The following is a 19,940-nucleotide window of genomic DNA, read 5'->3' as shown; positions in this document are numbered from 1 at the left end:
CGCTGCTGCGAGGTGAGTGCAATAAATAAAGATGGCAGGAGTTTTTCTACATGGCCAGAAAAACTGTGGCACTGTGGCCATTTGGCTAATCAAGCCCACTACCTGCCCTGCATTCCTGTACTTCGCTGGACTTCGTTCTGACCCAGCAGTGCCGTATAGACCACCGCCCCCAGATGAAGCTTTTACTGAGCAATCACACCTCTACCTTGAGGTCTTCACATGCAGAGGGGCATTCTGGACGTGGTGTGTTCAGTCATTTGATGCTGTGATATGTCATTTCCTTTGGGCGTCAGGCTGACAACAGAGAATAGCAACCTGCTCCCCAGATGGTATTGGCTTCCCAGCTGATTCTCTCTTCCCATATGCAGCAGAATCCAATGTAAGGGGGGAAAGGGAGGAGTTTTCTCCCTGAAATGGAAGCCCTGGCAATTGTTCTGATCCCGTTGCCCCATTTCTCCATATTTATTTATTTATTTATATCCTGCCCTATATCATTAAGATCTCAGGGCGGCGTACAGATAAAAACATACAGTATAAAACAGAAAATATACACAGCTAAAAACACATTAAATCATGAACTAAGTTAAAACAATATATAATTTAAAAGCAGTAAAACAATTAAAACAGTTAGAACAATGTGCCATCTTAGTGAATTTAACCATTAAAGGCTTTGTTAAAATCACCGTTGGCACCAGTCGGGCCTCCAAGGGGAGGGCATTCCACAGTCAGGGTGCCACGACAGAGAAAGCCCTCTCCCTTGTCCCATCATAGTGAATGTGTTGTGCTGGTGGGATATGGAGAAGGGCTCCTCCAACAGATCTCAAGTCTCAGGCAGGCATATATAAGGAAAGGCGCTCCCTCAAATGCACCTGCTCCTCCAAACCAACAAACACCTGGACACATTACCTGCACTGGTATCGGCGTGACATGAGCCTAAAATCCTTTTTGCACTGGACACACCCACCAGGGTTCTGAGGAGCTGACCACACAGCTGGGGAGGCAATGCCTTCTGTTTTTTGCCACAGGGCATCCTTCTCTCTAGAGGAGGGGGAGGAGGAGGAGGTCAGAGAGCAAAGGAAGAGCATTGTTTTCTTAGTCCTACAAGCAGCTAACAATCACTAGTCTGAGTCAAAGTGCAAACTCTTTAGAATAACCAGGTTCTGATGATCATGGGGAAAAGAAGACTTTGTGGGTGGTCCCCCACCTCCCCCCACTGTGTGTGCCGTATGTGCCCATTGTTTACATAATTACCCATCCTGCAGCATGGTTTGCCATGTTGTGTCAACCCGGTGTGGGCTGGCAGCCTGGCTTCAAACCCACCCGACAACCCATGAAGTTGCAGTAGAGGTTGTTGCGTGGATGCAAAGCCGCCCCCGCTGTGCTGTGTGCCGGGTTTGGATGACAAGGAAGGTGACTGTACATTTCCTCTAAGCGACATTTTATTTCCCAATTTATATTTAGTTTCTTGCAATGCCTAATTGGAAAGTTTTCTCTGTGATTGAATTGACGACATCTCCTTTTTCTGCAGCTTACTTGATTCCATTGCTTCTTGAAATCACCATCAAGTGATATTAGGGCTGAACAATTGCTCTTTATCTTCGCCGTGGTCAATTCTGAGAGGTTTGAAACGTTAGAGGACTGCTGGCCTCTGTTCTTTGGTAATGTTTGCAGCACACATTTGACAACCTTGTGCTGAGCCAGCGGGCACAAGCAGCTGGTTCCAGGTTAAGCTGTCACCTTTCACAGTTGCTCAGTGCCCTTTTTCTACAACTTCCACGAGCTGCTACCAGTGTTGGGAGCCTTTTTATTAGCAGGGACAATAATAACATCATCTGGCATCCTCCTCAGGCTTCCCTGTTCTCTCTAAGCTTAGCTCACAATAATCCTCATAGTAGCTGGGAGTGGGGGTGCAGGGCGGGGTGGGGTGGATTTTCTCAGGAGCAGTATATTGTTGTGAGCTAGCCCTGTTGTAACAAACACAGTCTTGGTCTTGAATGGGCAATTAAGACCCATTTGCTTTACAAAAGACCTGCTGCTGGTGGAGATGAAAACTGTTAGAGCTGGATCAATGCAGGTGTCAGCCTCTTTGAACACTCTTTGGGGGTGTGGCTATGGGGACTGCCATGATGAGTGGCTGCACTTGCAAATTTACCACTACGCCACTGGCCATTACTTCAGATACATCTGAAGAGCCTACGAGAGGAATAAGGGAGATGGGTTAGTAGCAATGTAAGATAGAGTCCTGCTGAGTCTATCTTATCTAGTGTGCTTTGAACTTTGAGGTGGTGGTGGTCCATCTCCAAGTAGGAGTTTTTGAAGCCAGCAACATGGGAGAACAATACTCCCTTTCTCCCCTGTTCCTCTTGGACTCCCTTTACTCACCGTAGTAATTCCAGCAGCTTTCCTTTCATATTGCAGATGAGTTCCCCCTGTTCCGACAACTCCCCTTTGTACTTCTTCTCCATTTCCTTTGAGTCTTGGTGGCTTTTCTCCAGCAAAAGTTGCAATTGCTCTTTTTCCTGCTGAGACCTAAGCAGGAGGGAGGGGAACTATTTAAGCCCTTCTACACACAGTACATTGCTGACACATTTCATTTTTTATAGCACTAACTGTCCTGGCTTCTTCCAAAGAATTCTGGGAATTGCAGTTGTGTATAGTGCTATTAGAATTACCTCCTCTTCACCACCACCAAACTATAAACCCCCAAGTTTACAAGGAAGAGGAAATTATTGTTAAACCGGTTCAAGCATGTAGCACTAGATATCTCTTTTTTGTGTGTGAACCGCCCAGAGAGCTTCGGCTATTGGGCGGTATAAAAATGTAATAAATAAATAAATAAATAAATAAATAAATAAATAAATAAATCTCTGACTTGTGGGGTTCCTCCTAGTGCTCTAGGCTACCTGGTGCTCATCACCATGATCTTTGGGCACAGTGCATCAGGATCAATCCCATTACAACTGGTCAAACAGTGACTATACAGAAAGAGTCAACAGTAACTATATAGAAAGAGTCAAGTGCCCCTTCTTTCACCCGCACTCACTGGCACACTGTCCTGGGATGTTATCCCGCTCTTCATGGTGGCTCTGATTTCGGTGGGGCTGTGCATCCATTCTGAGTTTCTGGCAGAACCAGCCAGAATGCTAAAGGAGCTATCAAAGGTGCTGAACACTACCCCAAACTAGGTTCAGCACCTCAGAAAGCTTCGTTAGCATTCTGGCCAGTTCTGACAGAAACCCAGGATGGATTTACAACCTCACTGAAATTGGAGCCACCAGCCTCCACTGAAAATAGGCTTTTTTTTTTTTTTTTTAGCAATTTTGATCCTGACTCTTTTTCCTTTGGCCCCACCCGTTTTCCTTTGGCCCTACCCATCACTGGAATGCAGCCCCTGAAAGCCTCTCCAAAACTGAATTAGCAACGCATCTCTAGGATTTGAGACAGGAGAGCTTCCCAGCTCTACCTGGAGTTGCTGGGGGTTGAATCTGGGAGTCTTCTGCACACCAAGCACTTGTTCTACTGCTGAGCTGCAGCCCTTTCCCTAAACATAACACTAAATGTAATAGATTCATGTCCTCACCGGCTCAGCTGCTCCATGAGGCGTTTGGTTGTTCTCTCCTTGGCCACCAGCATTTGCTTCGCCTGCTGAACATCCCCTGTCATTTTGTTGAGGTGCATAGTTAGACACTGCGGGAAGTCAGGAAAAGGGGTGGGGGGAAGTACAGCAGAAAATCAGTGGCTTGCAGTCAGAGAAGACCATGCACTGTCCCTTATCAAGGCCTGCAATCCTGCAGTTCTTCAAGGCTTTGGCAGCAAAATACAGCGCTGTGAGAGCATTCTTCCAGAAAATGCCACTGGTTTCACAGTGCCAAACTCCAGGACCACTTAGCTGCCTTTTGCCCTGTACAAGTTCCCCATCCCTCCTGTAGGCCTGGTATAGAAAACCCTGAAGAATGTAAGAAGAGCCTCGCTGGATCAGGCCAAAGGTCCCTCTAGTCCAGCATCCTGCTTCAGAGAAGCCCCCAAGAATGAAAGCCATAGCTCTCTGATGTCGTTTGCCCTTAAATAACTGGCATGTAGAAGCACACTCCCTCTGAACCAGATGGTCCCGCTGAACAGCCATGGCTAATAGGTACTGGAAGTCCTATCCCACATTTCCTTCCCTGCACCTTTCCTGGCTCTACAATATCTTTCCTGAGCTGTTGCAACCAGAACTATACTCAGTATTGCAAATGTAGCCAGCTCTACTGCAGATTTATAGAAGCAGCCTCCCCCTCCAGACGTTTTGGACTACAGCTCCCATCACCCCTGACTATCAGACACACAGGTGGGGGTGATGGGAGTGGTAGTGCAAAACATCTAGAGGGACCCAGGTTGATTGGCAGAGGCTGATATAATAGAGGAGTTATGATACAATTTAGTTCTTAATGATTCCTGGTAGATGTTAAGCTCCGTGAGCAAATCTTGGCCTCTTGTTGTCTGTAAAGCACCATGTTTTTATCTATTGTTTTATTGTTTGTATTTTATGTTTTTAATTTATTGTACCCAGAGAACTTGGGATATTGGTGGTTTAAAAGTGCAGTCAATCAATCAATCAATCAATCAATGCACATTGTAAATTATAAATTATAATCTGAGCATACGTGGTTGGAATTATTGTTGCCCCAGTGTGCACCACTTTACTTGTATTGAACCATATTTGCCGTTTTGTTGCCTGTTCACTCAGTTTGGGGAAATCCTTTAGGAGCTCGTGACAGATGTTTTGGGTTTTCACTTTTCTGAAGAACTCGGTGCCATCTGCCAACTTGGCTCCCTCCCTGTTCACCCTTGACCGTGGGTCATTCCTGATTAAGTTAAATGGCACCGGTCCCACTGCAGATACTTAAGAGACCTTGGCTTACTTCCAGGGAGCATATGATTGCAGCCTCATGTAAAGAAACTCATTATCATGAGTCCTGATCTATGCAAGCCTGCAGAGCAACCCAATGGGGGAAGAGGAGGGAGAAGAACTGGTGGATGAGCCACCGCTTCCTATGTCCTGCTGGGCCTGTGCTGGCAGGGCAGAAGGTGGCAACGATGGACAGCTTTTTTCCTTTTATTTTTTGGACTTCTTTTTTTTTTTTAAAAAAATGTCCTCTTCCTATTACTCTGAATGGGAGGGAAATAAAGTGCTCCAGCTCCAGCTCCAGACCTGGCATAGTTGGCCTTTTCCCCAGGGATCATAGAATCATAGAATCATAGAATAGCAGAGTTGGAAGGGGCCTACAAGGCCATCGAGTCCAACCCCCTGCTCAATGCAGGAATCCACCCTAAAGCATCCCTGACAGATCGTTGTCCAGCTGCCTCTTGAATGCCTCTAGTGTGGGAGAGCCCACAACCTCCCTAAGTAGCTGATTCCACTGTCGCACTGCTCTAACAGTCAGGAAGTTTTTCCTGATGTCCAGCCGGAATCTGGCTTCCTTTAACTTGAGCCCGTTATTCCGTGTCCTGCACTCTGGGAGAATCGAGAAGAGATCCTGGCCCTCCTCTGTGTGACAACCTTTTAAGTATTTGAAGAGTGCTATCATGTCTCCCCTCAATCTTCTCTTCTCCAGGCTAAACATGCCCAGTTCTTTCAATCTCTCTTCATAGGGCTTTGTTTCTAGACCTCTGATCATCCTCGTTGCCCTCTTCTGAACACGCTCCAGCTTGTCTGCGTCCTTCTTGAATTGTGGAGCCCAGAACTGGACGCAATACTCTAGATGAGGCCTAACCAGGGCCGAATAGAGAGGAACCAGTACCTCACGTGATTTGGAAGCTATACTTCTATTAATGCAGCCCAAAATAGCATTTGCCTTTCTTGCAGCCATATCGCACTGTTGGCTCATATTCAGCTTGTGATCTACACCAATTCCAAGAGCTTTCTCATTTGTAGTATTGCTGAGCCAAGTGTCCCCATGCCTCCAAATGATGCACAGGGGATCCCAGGAGCAGGGAGGGATGATCCCTCCATTTGCCCAGGATAACTGAGACCGCAGTTAACCCAGTTTAACCTGCGGTCCCGGGACAATCCAGAGGACCGTGGGAGGTGTGGGCACCTGCACCAGCTTCTTCCCTCCTCCCCACAAGCAGTGGGGGTCAGCAGAGGGAAGGAGCTGAGATAGGGGGAAGTCCAGGACCATTGGGGGTGGGGTGGGGAGCAGGGTCAGGGCTTTTTTTTGGGTACGTACTTTTGCGCTGGAGTGCAAGTGTGCTCCGGCTTCTGGTTTGTTTGTTTTTTAAAAAATAATTGGCGGGCGTGGCGGGCGCGACGTCCCTCCTCTCATCTGGGACATCGTGCTTCCGTGAAGACACACAGAGACAATCCTGGAAGCAGCTAAATCCGGGATTGCCCCCAACCCTCCCTCTATACCCTTACATGTAGAAAGACCCATAGTTCCCTCTACCCCATTCCTGAGGCATATTAGGGGAATGGAAGGGCTTTGAATCCAGGGAAGGATCTACACTACTGCTTTAAAGCACTTTATAACAGTTATAAAGCGCTTTAACTGCTTTAAAGCACTATAAAACTGTTATAAAGCGCTTTAAAGCAGTAGTGTAGATCCGGCCCAGTAGATCCAAAACCGCCCCCTGATCTGCCTCTGGATTTTTTAGTAACATAGAAAGCTGCCTAATGCTGAGTTAGACCATTGGTCCTTCCAGCCCAGTATTGTTCACTGATGAGAAGCAGCTCTCCAGGTTTTCAGCTCTCCTCCCCACAGCTCGACCTGGAAAAGCCAGAAAGTGAACCTGCAACCTTTTGCATGGAATGCATGTGCTCTACCAGTGAACTACACCTCCTCCAGATTTTTTGTCTTCTCTGCCATTGGAGTGAGAAAACATTATGGTGGGCCTTCCCACCATTGTACAGAGGAGACTTCCTTCTCCACTCAAAGGCTCCCTGCTCTGGGAAGTTCTGCTAAATTCCATGGCCTCTGGGATGTCCTCTCAAGAACCCCAGGATAGCAGCTTCAATTTTGTTTTATTTATTTATTGCATTTCTATACCGCCCAACAGCTGAAGCTCTCTGGGCAGTTCACAAAAGTTAAAAGTTTAAGTGTTTGATTCTGTTTAGATGTGATAGCAAACCTAACTGTTTTTTAAAGTATTATTTTTGTAATATTCTTTTGCTCTTGACTCCTACATTGTTTCTTCCTCAAGGTGATGCTACAGAAATATGAAGCTTTTGATTTAAGAGTTTGATTTAATCTTCCCAAATTAAAATTAGGAGATTTAAATTTGAAGGGGAAAATATATCCAAATGTTACCTTCAGTTTCCAGGATTGGGCATTGAAACTCAACCTTTGAGAATTAAGGTACAATACTTGACTAAAATCTGAGTTATATAACAAAAGGTGGATTTACTCTAAATTAGAATCCAATTTCTGGAATATGAAACTCAAATGTCAAAGTTAGATTTTTACATTCAAAATGTATGAAATTGAATTCAGATTGTGCATATCAAAATTAATTTTGATGCTTATCTAGGCCAATACTTGGTCTAAGGTATTTAATTTAATTTAAGGCATCCTTAAAATGCCTTCCTTCACAAAACTGCTGTTTGCTTCCCACTCAAATCCCCCTTCTCCCTGCTGGAGGAGCTTAAATGTGTCCCATGAGTCTTTTCTTCCAGATCCAGAATCTACGAGGAGAATTATGGCTGCCCTTAGAGTCATAAAATATCTCCATTATTGCATCTCTATGTCCTTAGGTTAGTCTTATAGTAAAAACAAAACAACCTCTCCACCTTCTACCTCTGAGGTGGATCTTTGCTCTGCAATCTCTGTGCATAAAGAAAGACTCGACCTTTCTAGTTCTGACTCATCATACATGTTTTTCTACAAATAAAAACTACTGTAATTGCCATGGCTTCCTTCCTGGGAATCAGCGTTTTGTAGGGGGTGGGCAGGATGGGATAGCGATATCTAACAAAGAAGATGATCTCAAAAGGTTCTAATAGCCAGGGCTCCTTCGGAAGTGACATGACAGTTCCTTCCATTTTGGGTTCATGGCATACACCTGCTCTAGATCTTTTTCCACTAGAGAACATGAATGCTAGTTTCAGAAGGTATCTGCATATGGAGCTGTGCTCAGGATCAGCTGTACCTTATTTTCCCAGCTATCATATCTCATCGAGCAAAACATGGAACAACAGGCTCTTACCTTCCCTGGAGCGTCAGTTCTATGCTTGGCGCTGGTCCCCTTCTTGATGGGTCTTTCCCAATCTCGCAGCACATCAGCTTGGAAGACCTCTTTGCCCATCTGCTGTGACCTTGACACTCCATGGTCATTTCCTTCAGCGATGCTGCCACTCTCTTTGCCTAGGCCCTTGCCTTCCTCGTAAGCTAGATCTAGCACAGTGACAGAAGGAGCACCTTCCTCTATGGGGCATTCCCAGCACTGTTCTAACTCTTCACTCAGCTTCTTTGCTACGTTAGTGGCTTGTGTTTTTTCCTGCTCCAGTTGCTCCACTCGGTTTCTCAGCTGCAGACGCTCCTCTCTTAAGGCTGAGGCTACCATTTCACTTTCCTTTTGCCAGGCTTTTTGTATTGCTTGGCTAGTGGCCTTCAAATCCCCCAGTTCATCTCTAATCTGTGTGGTCTCTCGGGCCTTTTCTTCCAGGGCTGCAGCTGTGCTCTCTGCTTGTTTGGCCATGTCCTCTTTTTCTCTGAGGGCTTGTTGCAGAGTGGCTTGGAGCTGCTGTCTCTCCTCCTGCAGTGTGGCCACCTCCTTTTCAAAAGCTCCCTGTTGGCTCCTCAGTTCCAGCAAAGTTCTTTCAAACCTGCTCTGCCCTTCAGCAACTTGGGCTTGAAGCTGAAACTTCTCGCTGGACATTTCTGCAAACTGAGCTTGTAATGTAGTGTTTCTTTCCAGCGCTTCCTGTAGCTGGGCTGATTGGTCCTTGAGGTCTCTTTGCAAGCCCTGCACAGCTTCTTCCCTGTCCCTCAGAGTCTTCTCCTGCTCCTCCAGAGTTTTCCGGAGAGTAATAATGTGCCCTTGATATATCGACAGCTCCTTCTGAAGGCCCTCAATTTCTAGTTTTGTAAACACCAGGCTTTGCTCCTGAGACACCAGAGTTTCCATATGTTTCTCCTTCTCCTTCTCAAGAACTTTTATCTCAGCAAGGTTCCTCTCTAATTTTTCTCTCAGGAGACCCCTCTCCAACATGGATGGATGTTCTTCCCTGCAACTTGTTTCTTCAGACTGCCCCTCAGTTGTTTCCATCAGGCGCTGTTGGCTGTTCAGGGCTGATACTTGTGTTTCCCACCTCTCCAGACTCCCTTCACAGACCTTCAGTTTCTCCTGCAACCCCTGATATCGAGAGATCAGCTGTTGGTGCCTCAGTTCTTGGACCTCAATGTTGGCCAGATGCTTTCTCCTCTCTGCCTCTTGAGAACTCAGTCTTTGTTCTGCCTTTTCCAGAGATCTCTCGGCAGCGTCTTTCTTGGCCCATGCCTCCCGGCATTCACTGGTCAGGTTGGCAACCTTGTGTTCTGCCTGTCCGAGGGCCTTTACAACCTTGGCCAACTCCTGCTGCTGTTTTTCCTGCTCAGCCATTTTCTCCTTGTGTTGTTCCTCATGTTTTGCCAGCTCCTCTTTCAGAGCCCGATTCTCCTCTGAAAGGGCTTGCCTCAGAGATGTGCTCTCCTCTTGCTGCTGGGACAACTTTAGCTGCAAAGTGCCAAGCTCCCACATCAACGTTCTCAAATCCTTCTGCTTGCCGCCACCACTTTCAGCCTCCGCCTGTTGAGGCCTCTCCATCTTTCCACAGAGGCAGTGTTCAGGCTGAGGAAGCAGGGAATATAGATCCTGGCTGGAAGAGATGTTGCCTGGCTGCTCTTTACTCAGCTTCTCCACTCTGACTTCTAATTCACCATCCGCCTTCTGCACCTCCTTGCCAGAAGCTGGATGCTGGGCACCCCTTTCCATAAAGGGATGTAGCTTTAGGAGGGAACCCATCTGCAGCAGGCTGTTCTTCCTGCTTCTCCAGGCCCCAACCCATTTCTCCACTGAATGTTCCAGCCCAGGCCTGAGTGGACCATCAGCAGTTGACTCTTCAACTTCTTGGTCCTTGGTTCTTTTTGAGGTCTCAGGACCTTGGGTGGCTTCTTGGTGGCTCCCACAATCTCTATTTGAATTCCCAACCTACGGTCAACAATGACATAAATGGTTTGGTACAGAGTGATGTTGCTTCTCCCAGTACATGGGAGAAGCACTGGGTCACAATAACTCAAAACTTGGCACATGCTCATGAACCACAGCTAGTCCTGGAAAAGCTTATTACTCACAGCCACAAAACCAGGTGTGTGGTTGATGTTGGATTCCAACTTCCATTAGCCCCAGACAGTATGGCCATTGGCCAGCAATGATGAGAGCTGTAGTCTAACAACATCTGGAGAGCCACAGGTTCCCCAGTAAAACAACAGCAGATAACTGCTGGGTTTAATTCCTAATATACTTGTGTGCTAACAAGTTTTGAGAGATTTCTCTTTGTCAAGAGCAATTAAATTCTTCAAAGCTTTTAAATGATATTTGGAACTCTCTGGTTATAACTCACTATTGAGACAGCTTGTCATATGGGTGGTGGGAAGTGTTCCATTTGATCATATGTGGGAAGCTTTCCTGCCTTCACCCTTGAAAGAAAGAGTGTGACTGACAGGCATATGTGCAGATCTTGGGATACCAACATGGGGAACATGTTGGGTCAAGCCAGCTTAATCACATATTAGAACAGATAGGGAACCTATTTTAGCCTGAGGGCTACAATTGCACCAGGGAAGGACTTTGTGGGCTGCATACAAGCAGTAGGTGGGGCCACAGCTCAAAGTGGGCAGGGCCATAGCCACTTTCATTCTCCCTGCCCCCCTTCACAGGCACACACTTCATTCACACACACACACACACACACACACACACACACACACACCATTTATATATACACACACATCATTTATACCCACACATACACTATGTTCATACTCCTTACATTCAGGCACCACTCACTCACGCATACTCAGCAATGTGCCGTGGTGGGGGAAATTGCAGAGAAGAGAGGTTTAAACTTTCTCTCAGCATGATCTCTCCCCCACGGCATCGCTCAGCCCTGGTGAACTGCCGCCTCATGGCAGTTCCAGCACCTTGAGACAGTGGCTGCCCAGTGAGCTGCTTTACTCAGCCCACAGCTTTCTTCACAGGAAAGTTGAAGGGCAAGTGACGCCTCCTCAAGGCACCAGGAGCTCCTTAGAGCAGCAGCTCAGTTAGGAGATACCTTCACTTGGTCCTCACTTTTTCTGATGGGACAGGCAAGGTCTGAGTGGAGCCACAGGGAACCGCCATCACAACCAATCTTGAGTCAGCAATGCTCCAGTGAGCCAGCTTCACTCGGACTTTGTCTTTCCTGATGGGAAAGCCTCAGGATACACCAGTGATCTAAAGCCATTGCTGGGGTCTTCTGGCGTGGAGTTTCTTGCTATGCAAAAAGATAGGCAAGGAGGTGGGGATTATGTACCTCAGAGGATGTTTTCTCCACCTGGGTGTGTGTAATGGCTGGGATGGAACACCGTGGCAAAGCCCTAGAAGAGACAAACATACAGGGAGACATGATAGAGGAGTTCAAAATTATGCATGGTGTGGAGAAAGTGGATTCTGTTCTAGTCCATAAGAGTCAACCCATGAAGCTGATTGGTGGGAGATTCAGGACAGATAAATTTATTATTTTATTTATTTATTTATTACATTTTTATACCGTCCAATAGCCGAAGCTCTCTGGGCGGTTCACAAAAATAAAAAGAAGGACTTCTTCACACAGCATATAATTCAGCTATGGAATTTGCGATCAAAAGTGCATTGATGCCACCATCTTAGCTGACTTTAAAAGGGGATTAGACAAATTCATGGAAGATAAGACTATCAACGGCTATTAGTCATGATGGTTGTATATTACCTCGAGTATCAGAGGCAGTATGGCTATGTACATCAGCTGCTGGGGAACATGACTGGGAGGGTGCTGCTGTTGCACTCATGTCCTGCTTGTGGACTCCCTGCTGGTCACTGTGTCATCAGCATACTGGACTAGCTAGGCCTTTGGTCTGATTCAGCATGGCTCTTCTTATTTTCTATTATGATCTGCAAGCATACTTGTGACATCTGAATTTCTTCTCCCACTTCATGTGTGTTTCATAAAATTCCTGGGGGGAGGAATTGTCTCTCAAGGCAATCCACCTGGACACAGTTTCCTGGAGGGAGATATCCACATTGGGGCAGTGGTTTGAGCTTGCATTATCAGTGGGAATGGTATTGGGAGGGAGGGAGTGGAGGGGATGGAGGAAGGGAGGTACCCAAGGGTGCTCTGAGCCATGAAGGAGAAAGGGGAGGTCATGGGAATGGAAGAGGGGAATCTGGGGACAGGCAGGGGATGGGATGCACTTCCACAGAGATGGACAGGAGGTGGTGAAAGCTACAGGGAGCTTGAGAACTAGCTTGAGAACTAGCAGCGTAAAGGGGAACTCACAAATGGGGCACCAACGGACAGACCCATGATGACGGGAAAATGAGAAGAGTGATGAGTGGCAGTGTGTGTATTCACTAATTACAGAGAAGCTTCTTTTGTCCTAAGATAGCAGAAGAGCTAAAGCCAACTCTGATAGGCTTGCAGGTTTCCAGCACTCCTGGCCCAATTTAAAATTAAATACATCTCCGGCAGTAGTCATTGGGAGGGGATAGCACACGACTACTCACTCAGAGACCATCGGCCACGCAGCATCCAGATCTGCCCGGCGGAGTGCCAGGTGGAAGGCGATGTCTTCCAGTTCATACAGGGAGCCCAAGATGTCCAGCCAAAGGTCCCGGGCTAGGAAGGGGCTTCGTGCATAGTACCACTCACTGCAAGGAGATAAACATAGCACAGGGGCTGATGAAGTTCTTAGGCAAATGGACAGGGCCAAAATACCAGAAACATTGAAATATTTTAGCTTAAAACTCTTACTGCCAGTAACTAACCATTAGGAGTGGCATTCTATATGAGTAAACACATATAGAACTGTGTGGTCACTCAGAAGCTTGTTTTTTTAAAGTCTAAAACAGCAAACTGGAAAGAAGTGCTCTGCAACCCTATGCTTAATTCTGAGGTCTTACTTCTGTTTACTTGGCCCATGGGCTCCCTCCTGCTTCCTACAAACAGCCTCCCTTCCTTGGAGTTTGTTTAATATGATTTTAGGGGGAAGTACAGCACTGTTGTTTTTAATGTAATTGTGCAGCTTCAGGCTGCTATACTATTGTATTTGTCAGAAATAAAGAAATATTTTTTTAAAATAAAAAAATTAACTGCAGGGGAAAGGAGAACGTAGGGGGCAGGGCAGGAGATTTCGCTGGCATAGTAGCTCCACGTGAAAAGATACAGGAGCTGAAATAGTGCAACAAAGCACAGATATGAAAGTGCCCAGCGCTCAACTTGCTAAGGAAAAGGAGGGGGAAATCACAGATGAAACCTGGATAAAAAAGTAGTTGTGATGGAGTTCTATACCAAGCAGAATATTGCACTATGAAAGTGGTATGAAAGCAGTATATAAGAGGCAGGAGCCACACTACTGCTTTATAGCAGTATTGAAGTGCACTGACAACTGTTGGGGCCCATTGACACAGACCATATACTGCTTTCATACCGCTATTCCCTGCTTGGTGTATCTCCTGCCTTTTATATACCACTTTCATACCACTTTCTGGAAATGCCCCAGAGATTGGCAAGTGGCATAAGAGGGGGCCACTAGGTCCAGGATCGACTCATCAGGGTAGGGAAGGCACAACAGTGTTGGAATATTTTGTTTAGGATAGCAGGATATGGCTTTGCAGTCTTCCCTTTGTCTCTGACCCAACATGGCTCTTGACAGTGCACTGGGAAATGTTCTGTCATCTCCTACATGGCCCATAACAGCCCTTGACTTGCTCTTTTGCTGTTTCTGTACAACGGTTTGTGGCCCTGTCCCCTGACTCTAATACCAGGCTTGCCCCGTGCGTCTGGTGGCACCTCTCTTCAATCACGGCTCAGGCTGACAGATTTCTCCATGCCTCTGGCTCCTTATGCCAACTTCTCCATTGTTCCGCCCCTTCCCTTCGCACCGTGATCTTGAATTTGCGAACATCTCCTACATCTCAAGTCTTCTCTCCCTCCCTCCCTCTCTCTGCTAAGACACTTTCTTCCCCCAGCTCAGAGCATCCTTACCTGGTGATCTGTGGTTCCATGAAGCAAAGCTGCAAAGTCTCAGCCAGCTGCTGATGGACCAGGCAATAACGAATGAAAGCACGGCCCTTCCCCACGGCTGTTTTCAGCTGTTGGGACAAACAGGTTCTCACTCTGATGCACTTTGAAAGGTGAGGAAATCCTCTAAAGTTTGCTACAGAATTCTTTATTCACCCCATCTCTAGCCCAGCTGCCCCCACTTGCTGCCAGTGCAAGGATTCTTCTTTAATGATGCCTTAATCCAGCCTTCATCACCCTCGTGTCTTCCAGATGTTTTTGACTACAATTCCCATCAGCTCCAGCCAGCCTGGTCAATGTCAGGAATGCTGGGCATTGTAGTCCAAAACATCTGAAGGGCACCAGATGGGGGAAGGCTGCACTAGCCTTTGTGCAAGCCAGTCATCCCCAGTACAGACCACATCAGCATACATATGAAGTTAGGATTATTTCGCTCCACACTGTGCTCAGATATAAGGTCAACCAGCCTTACTTTGTCCAGGGAGGCGATGTGTTGCATTCCTGCATGTACTCCGCTGTGCAGCCTTGTCAGGACTCGGCTCAGAAAGTCCCAATAATCTTTTCTCTGCCCAAAGAGGTTCCTCTTGTCTTTCAAATCATACTGGGAAGATCATACGGGGAGGGGAGGAGAAGGGTATTGTCCATTTGTATGGGTTCTGCTGTAAACTGTCCAGACTGTTGTGATTATCATGGAATAGCAGAATACACCCCCAAATAGCTAAATAAATGAGTTTGGCCCTTGGTTCCCCCCCCAATAAATGGACTGGGATTACAAGGCAGAAAAGTTAAAACAACAACAACACCCACCCAGCAACTCTGGCCTCCCTGTTGTTCAGCACACAGATTAAAATGGCATATGCTTGAGCAGTATCCTGATTTGTTACAGATAGGGCCTTTTAGCTACTGCACAGAAACTGTGGGTGCTTCACATGTGATAAAATTAGTGGGTACACCCACTGACACTGCATTTCTCATGTTGCACCCTTTAACCTAGCGTGAGGAACCTTTTTCTCCCTTGGGGGTAATCTGTTTGGGAACCATGGTGGAGGAGCCTGTGGTAAAAGTCTGTGGTGGGCTAGGCCAGAGTCAAAAGTTAGCAGGACTAGCCATTTCCTCTCTCTTTCTGACACTCAATTCTCTCTGTCTCTCTTTATCTTTCTAACACCCTCTCTCTCTCACCCCTCTCTCTGTGACACCCCTCCCCCCTCTCTGACACCCCTTCTCTCTCTCTCTCTCTCTTTTGTAGGCCCTTTCTGCAACATACCTGTGTAGAGGAAGGGAGGGGGGAGGATCTCAATACTCTGATTGTGATATCATCCCTTTAGTCCACACACGGGCGCGACATCCCAGGAAGAAAGAGGGTGTCGCGCCTGCCATTAAAAAAAATGTGTTTTTTTAAAGGAGATGAGCGCATGCACACTCTAATTAAAACATAAGTTTAAAAAAACCTTGTGAAATACAATCATGCCGTTGTTGTTGTTAAACTGAATTGACAACCAAAGCCTTGGTTGAATCAGGTTCCATATACCTGCAACAGGAACTCCAGCTGGGCACAGAACTGTTGCAGTTCCCTACTACCATCTGTCACTGGTAACCCCTGTTCCTGGTAGTTTTTGTGTAACTCCATTATAGTATCTAGAAAAATATTTATATATGAATGCAATTAGTCATATTCCAAATCATGAAATGCCCCAGCCCTGCCGCAGAGTCACTCTTTATAATGAGTGGGGTGTGCAGAAAGTTTTGTAGCCAAAATAGCTGCACCGAGAAACAAGAGGGAGATATCTGCATGTCCTCAGATTCCAGGACTGTAAACAAAAAGAGGGGGCAACTCTCCAACAAACAAACAAACAAACAAACAAACAAACAAACATTTAAAAGCTGCTCATGATGTGTCCGCTTGCATGGCGCAAAGGGGAGGGGGAAGGAGCCCAGAATGAAAGCCATTGCCTGGAGTAAAGCCATTATCTGAATCTCATGCAGTGCTCAGGACACAGACACAGCCATTCTCTTCCTGATAACCTCCACAAGTGTCTCCATCCCTGAAAGCCAGGGAATTTGGGGAATGGAGGAAGGAAGAGGGACCATGGGACTAAAGAGCTGGTGGGGGAGAAATTGGAAGGCAGGGACACTCTTTCCTACTGCAACATTTTGTTGCCGCTCCTACTTGTTCTGTAATAAAGGCCAGCTAAGGTCAAGCCACCATGGCTATGAACACCAAAAGACTAGACAGAGAGCTCCTTCTGTGGTCACTGCTACTCGCAGGCGATTGCAGTTCCAGCTACTAAGGAGATGCTCATCTGCCGAATCAATTCTCTTCCATCACACACAGAGAGAATTCCCACCAGACCCGCCCACCAGACCCCAGCCCTTACCAGTCCCTCCCACAAGTGCCCAGCAGCTGTCCTTCCCTTCATCGAGTCTCCATTTTCTGTAAAAATGGCAATCTGTGTTTTCCTTATATCATATCTTACGCAAATGACAGCCATAAAGCAGTCATTTATGCAACATTACAGGCATAAATGGACCATTTACTCCTGTAATGTTGTGTAAATGGCTGCTTTAAAGCCGCCATTTGCATAAGATTTGATTTATGAAAAATCATGAGTTGCCATTTTTACACAAAATGGCGACTTGCTGAAGGGAAGGACGGCTGCCAGGCACTCACAGCAAGGACTGGGGATTCACACGGCTTAGCTAGTGGGGGATGGTGGCTCGCCGAGCAGTGTCCAGGTATCTGGGCGCAGGGGAGTCCACCAGATTCATGGACCCAGTCAGGCACTTGTACCATCCCTACTTGTATATAGTAATGTGTTTTGCTTGTTTCATCATTACAAAGTTTTGTTTTAATGCTGTTTGGGAGATAAATATAAGTTTTGCGATACCACTTTGTTATATGGCTTGTGGGGTGTTTCAGGGATCACAACTCATATCAGTTAATTCTTGAAACCCATAGCATGCATCTGTGGCTGAGTAGGGTCTGTCCATACAGCCACAGGTGAGTCACAGACACACCTGTTCAGGTAAGAGAAACAACCTAGTTGGATGGAGCAGAAATGCTTCTCCCATCTCAGGCATATATAGTCCAGGATTCTCTTCTCACAGTGGCCAAGCAGATGCCTCTATGGGAAGCCCACAAACAGGGCGTGAGTGCAATAGCTCATAAATAGAGCATATAGTGCATGTATCACTCATCAGTTATTCACAATTCCAGCCTCAGAGGAATCAAACCAGGGAGCTTCGGCTATTGGGTGGTATAAAAATGCAAATAATAATAATAATAATAATAATAATAATAATAATAATAATAATAAACCAGAAAGAAAGCTCAGAACTATATGTGAATAAGAATACTTTCTAGAGCAGGGATGGGAAACCTGTGGCTTTTCAGATGTTGTTGGACTGTAACTCCCTACATCCCTCACTATTGGCTATGCTAGTAGGAGTGATGGGAGTTGCAGTTCAACAATACCTGGAGGGCTACCCCTCCCCCTCCCCCTAAGGCCTTTCTCTCTCTTCAGGAGGCATGGCTGTGCTTATGGATGGCTCTTAAGGGGAAGGATGCGGGAATGGCTTTCTCTGCTATCATCAACAGTACTTTATAGAAGGGCAGCTGGTAATGGAGAAACCAGCTGCAAAAATGGATATAATATAATATAATATAATATAATATAATATAATATAATATAATATAATATAATACATGGTCCATAGAGGGGATACTTGAGAAATAGGTCCATCCTCAAAACACACCTCCAATAATGCTGCAGTTGTAATAAGGGATGAGGGAGGCCAGAGAAGGTATCCCCATGAACTTACTCTTTAAGTCCTTGATCACACGAAGGAGCTCTCTGTCACTTGCCATGGCTCTGCCTCACCTTGCCTGCAAAGGAAATGATAATTCATTAAGGGGAGGGGAGTAGCATCAGTCTTTAGGCTGCTCTTGTTTCTATCTGTTCATTTTTGCCCTGGGACTCTCTCTCTCCCCCCACTTCTCCCATAGAGTCCCTATCTATCCAATATAGAAATGTAAAGCAGGAGGAAACTTCATCAGAGGTGGCATAGTGGTTAGAGTGTGGGCCAGGGACTTGGGAGATCCAGGTTCTAGCCCCCACTCAGCCAGGTGGGATATAATTGTAATAATACATTAATATAAGTCATACATGCACTCCCATCAGTGCCTCCCCCACCTCCATTTTTATATTTCTCTTCTTGGATAACATCACGGGGGAGGGGAAAGCAGAGCAGTTGCTCTCCTCCCTCCAATTCCCTCCAGATGTTGAGGGTCACTGGTGTTGCTCAGTGATGATTATGAGGCTCAGGGAGCTACCAGAGACAGTGAAACACAAGCGAGCACAAGGGCATGAGATTCTGTGAGACACTCATCTGTTCCATAGCAAAGGTGTGGGATGGTATTACTAAGTTGCTTATCTACCAGGGTCATGCCAAAGAAAAGTGACATTGTGCTGTACAATTACACAGAAGGAAAGAAGGCAGGCAGGCAGGCAGGCAGGCAGGCATTCAAACCACAGTATGTTCTTGTTGGGGAAATGTGTTCCCCCTAACTAGAACATTTGTTGCAATAGTTGAGTGTCATGTGAAAAGTGGTAGCATGAGCATCACAGACCAGTTCTGGGCACCACACTTCAAGAAGGATGCAGACAAGCTGGAGCATGTTCAGAGGAGGGCAACCAGGATGATCAGGGGTCTGGAAACAAAGCCCTATGAAGAGAGACTGAAAGAAATGGGCCTGTTTAGCCTTGAGAAAAGAAGACTGAGGGGAGACACTATAGCGATCTTCAAATACTTGAAAGGTTGTCACACAGAGGAGGGCCAGGATCTCTTCTTGATTATCCTAGAGTGCAGGACACGAAATAATGGGTTCAAGTGACAGGAAGCCAGATTCTAGCTGGACATCAGGAAAAACTTCCTGACTGTTAGAGCAGTAAGACAATGGAACCAATTCCCTTGGGAGGTTGTAGGCTCTCCCACACTACCTTCAAGAGGCAGCTGGACAGCATCTGTCAGGGATGCTTTAAGGTGGATTCCTGCATTGAGCAGGGGGTTGGACTAAATGGCCTTATAGGCCCCTTCCAACTCTACTACTCTATGATTCTATGACCCTCATTGGACATTGCTTGTAACATTGCTAAGGAGAAGTGCCCCAATCCTTCTCTCATGTGCCCCTACCATTTTGCTGATGACTGACACTCAATAGTGACTAGTACTGCTGTAATGCGAAAGGAAAATACTGGGCAGGGTCTTTTTTCCACCTAGAAAGGACCCAAGACTCTGAGCAATTATTCCTTCCCTAAATACACAAGGAACAAAAACAGTTAGTCACAAGTGACCAGCACTCGTCAGGCCAGGACTTTCTTTTATTTATTTATTTATTTATTACATTTTTATATTGCCCAATAGCCGAAGCTAGGCACTGCTGTAGCTGGCCCACAATAGAGCCATTTATCCACACCCTGCCCTTCTTTTGATGCTTCCTCCATACATGCCCCATTTCTCAGTCTTCTTCTGCAAGCACCTCTCAACTCATAGCATCATTTTTGGTCTCCTTCCAATCCCAATTTCCCATCCAGTCCACCCCCTAGGTGAAGTTGCTGCACTATAGCTTTGGAATCCTTGTGCAGAGCCTCAATCCTTCTCCTTCTCCTTT

At 46.3% G+C, this 19,940-nt stretch overlaps 1 protein-coding gene across 1 annotated transcript; it reads right to left on the bottom strand.

The window, feature by feature from the left end:
- Positions 1-2,174: 2,174 nt before the first annotated feature.
- Positions 2,175-19,767, bottom strand: RUFY4 (RUN and FYVE domain containing 4). The gene is made up of 11 exons (XM_063118324.1): positions 19,746-19,767; positions 18,092-18,155; positions 15,801-15,907; positions 14,745-14,873; positions 14,237-14,343; positions 12,757-12,900; positions 11,528-11,591; positions 8,182-10,164; positions 3,581-3,687; positions 2,383-2,529; positions 2,175-2,193 (listed from the first exon to the last, which is right to left on the bottom strand). Exons 2-11 carry the CDS (start codon positions 18,135-18,137, stop codon positions 2,175-2,177), a joined length of 2,853 nt encoding a protein of 950 aa, XP_062974394.1. The 5' UTR covers positions 18,138-18,155; positions 19,746-19,767.
- Positions 19,768-19,940: the final 173 nt, after the last annotated feature.

This window comes from Elgaria multicarinata, chromosome 2 (genome assembly GCF_023053635.1).
Source record: "Elgaria multicarinata webbii isolate HBS135686 ecotype San Diego chromosome 2, rElgMul1.1.pri, whole genome shotgun sequence".
Classification (NCBI taxonomy): Eukaryota; Metazoa; Chordata; class Lepidosauria; order Squamata; family Anguidae; genus Elgaria; species Elgaria multicarinata.
Note: the sequence above shows the minus strand (reverse complement) of the source record. Positions and strands in the feature narration are given on the sequence as shown.

What these genes read in the sequence shown, in the direction of transcription:
- RUFY4 (XM_063118324.1), bottom strand. Translation starts at nt 18,137, where the DNA reads ATGGCAAGTGACAGAGAGCTCCTTCGTGTGATCAAGGACTTAAAGA. An exon ending in ACATCGCCTCCCTGGACAAA is followed by an intron (nt 14,344 to 14,744) that starts GTAAGGCTGGTT and finishes TTGTCCCAACAG; the next exon opens with CTGAAAACAGCCGTGGGGAA. An exon ending in ATGGAACCACAGATCACCAG is followed by an intron (nt 12,901 to 14,236) that starts GTAAGGATGCTC and finishes ATCTCCTTGCAG; the next exon opens with TGAGTGGTACTATGCACGAA.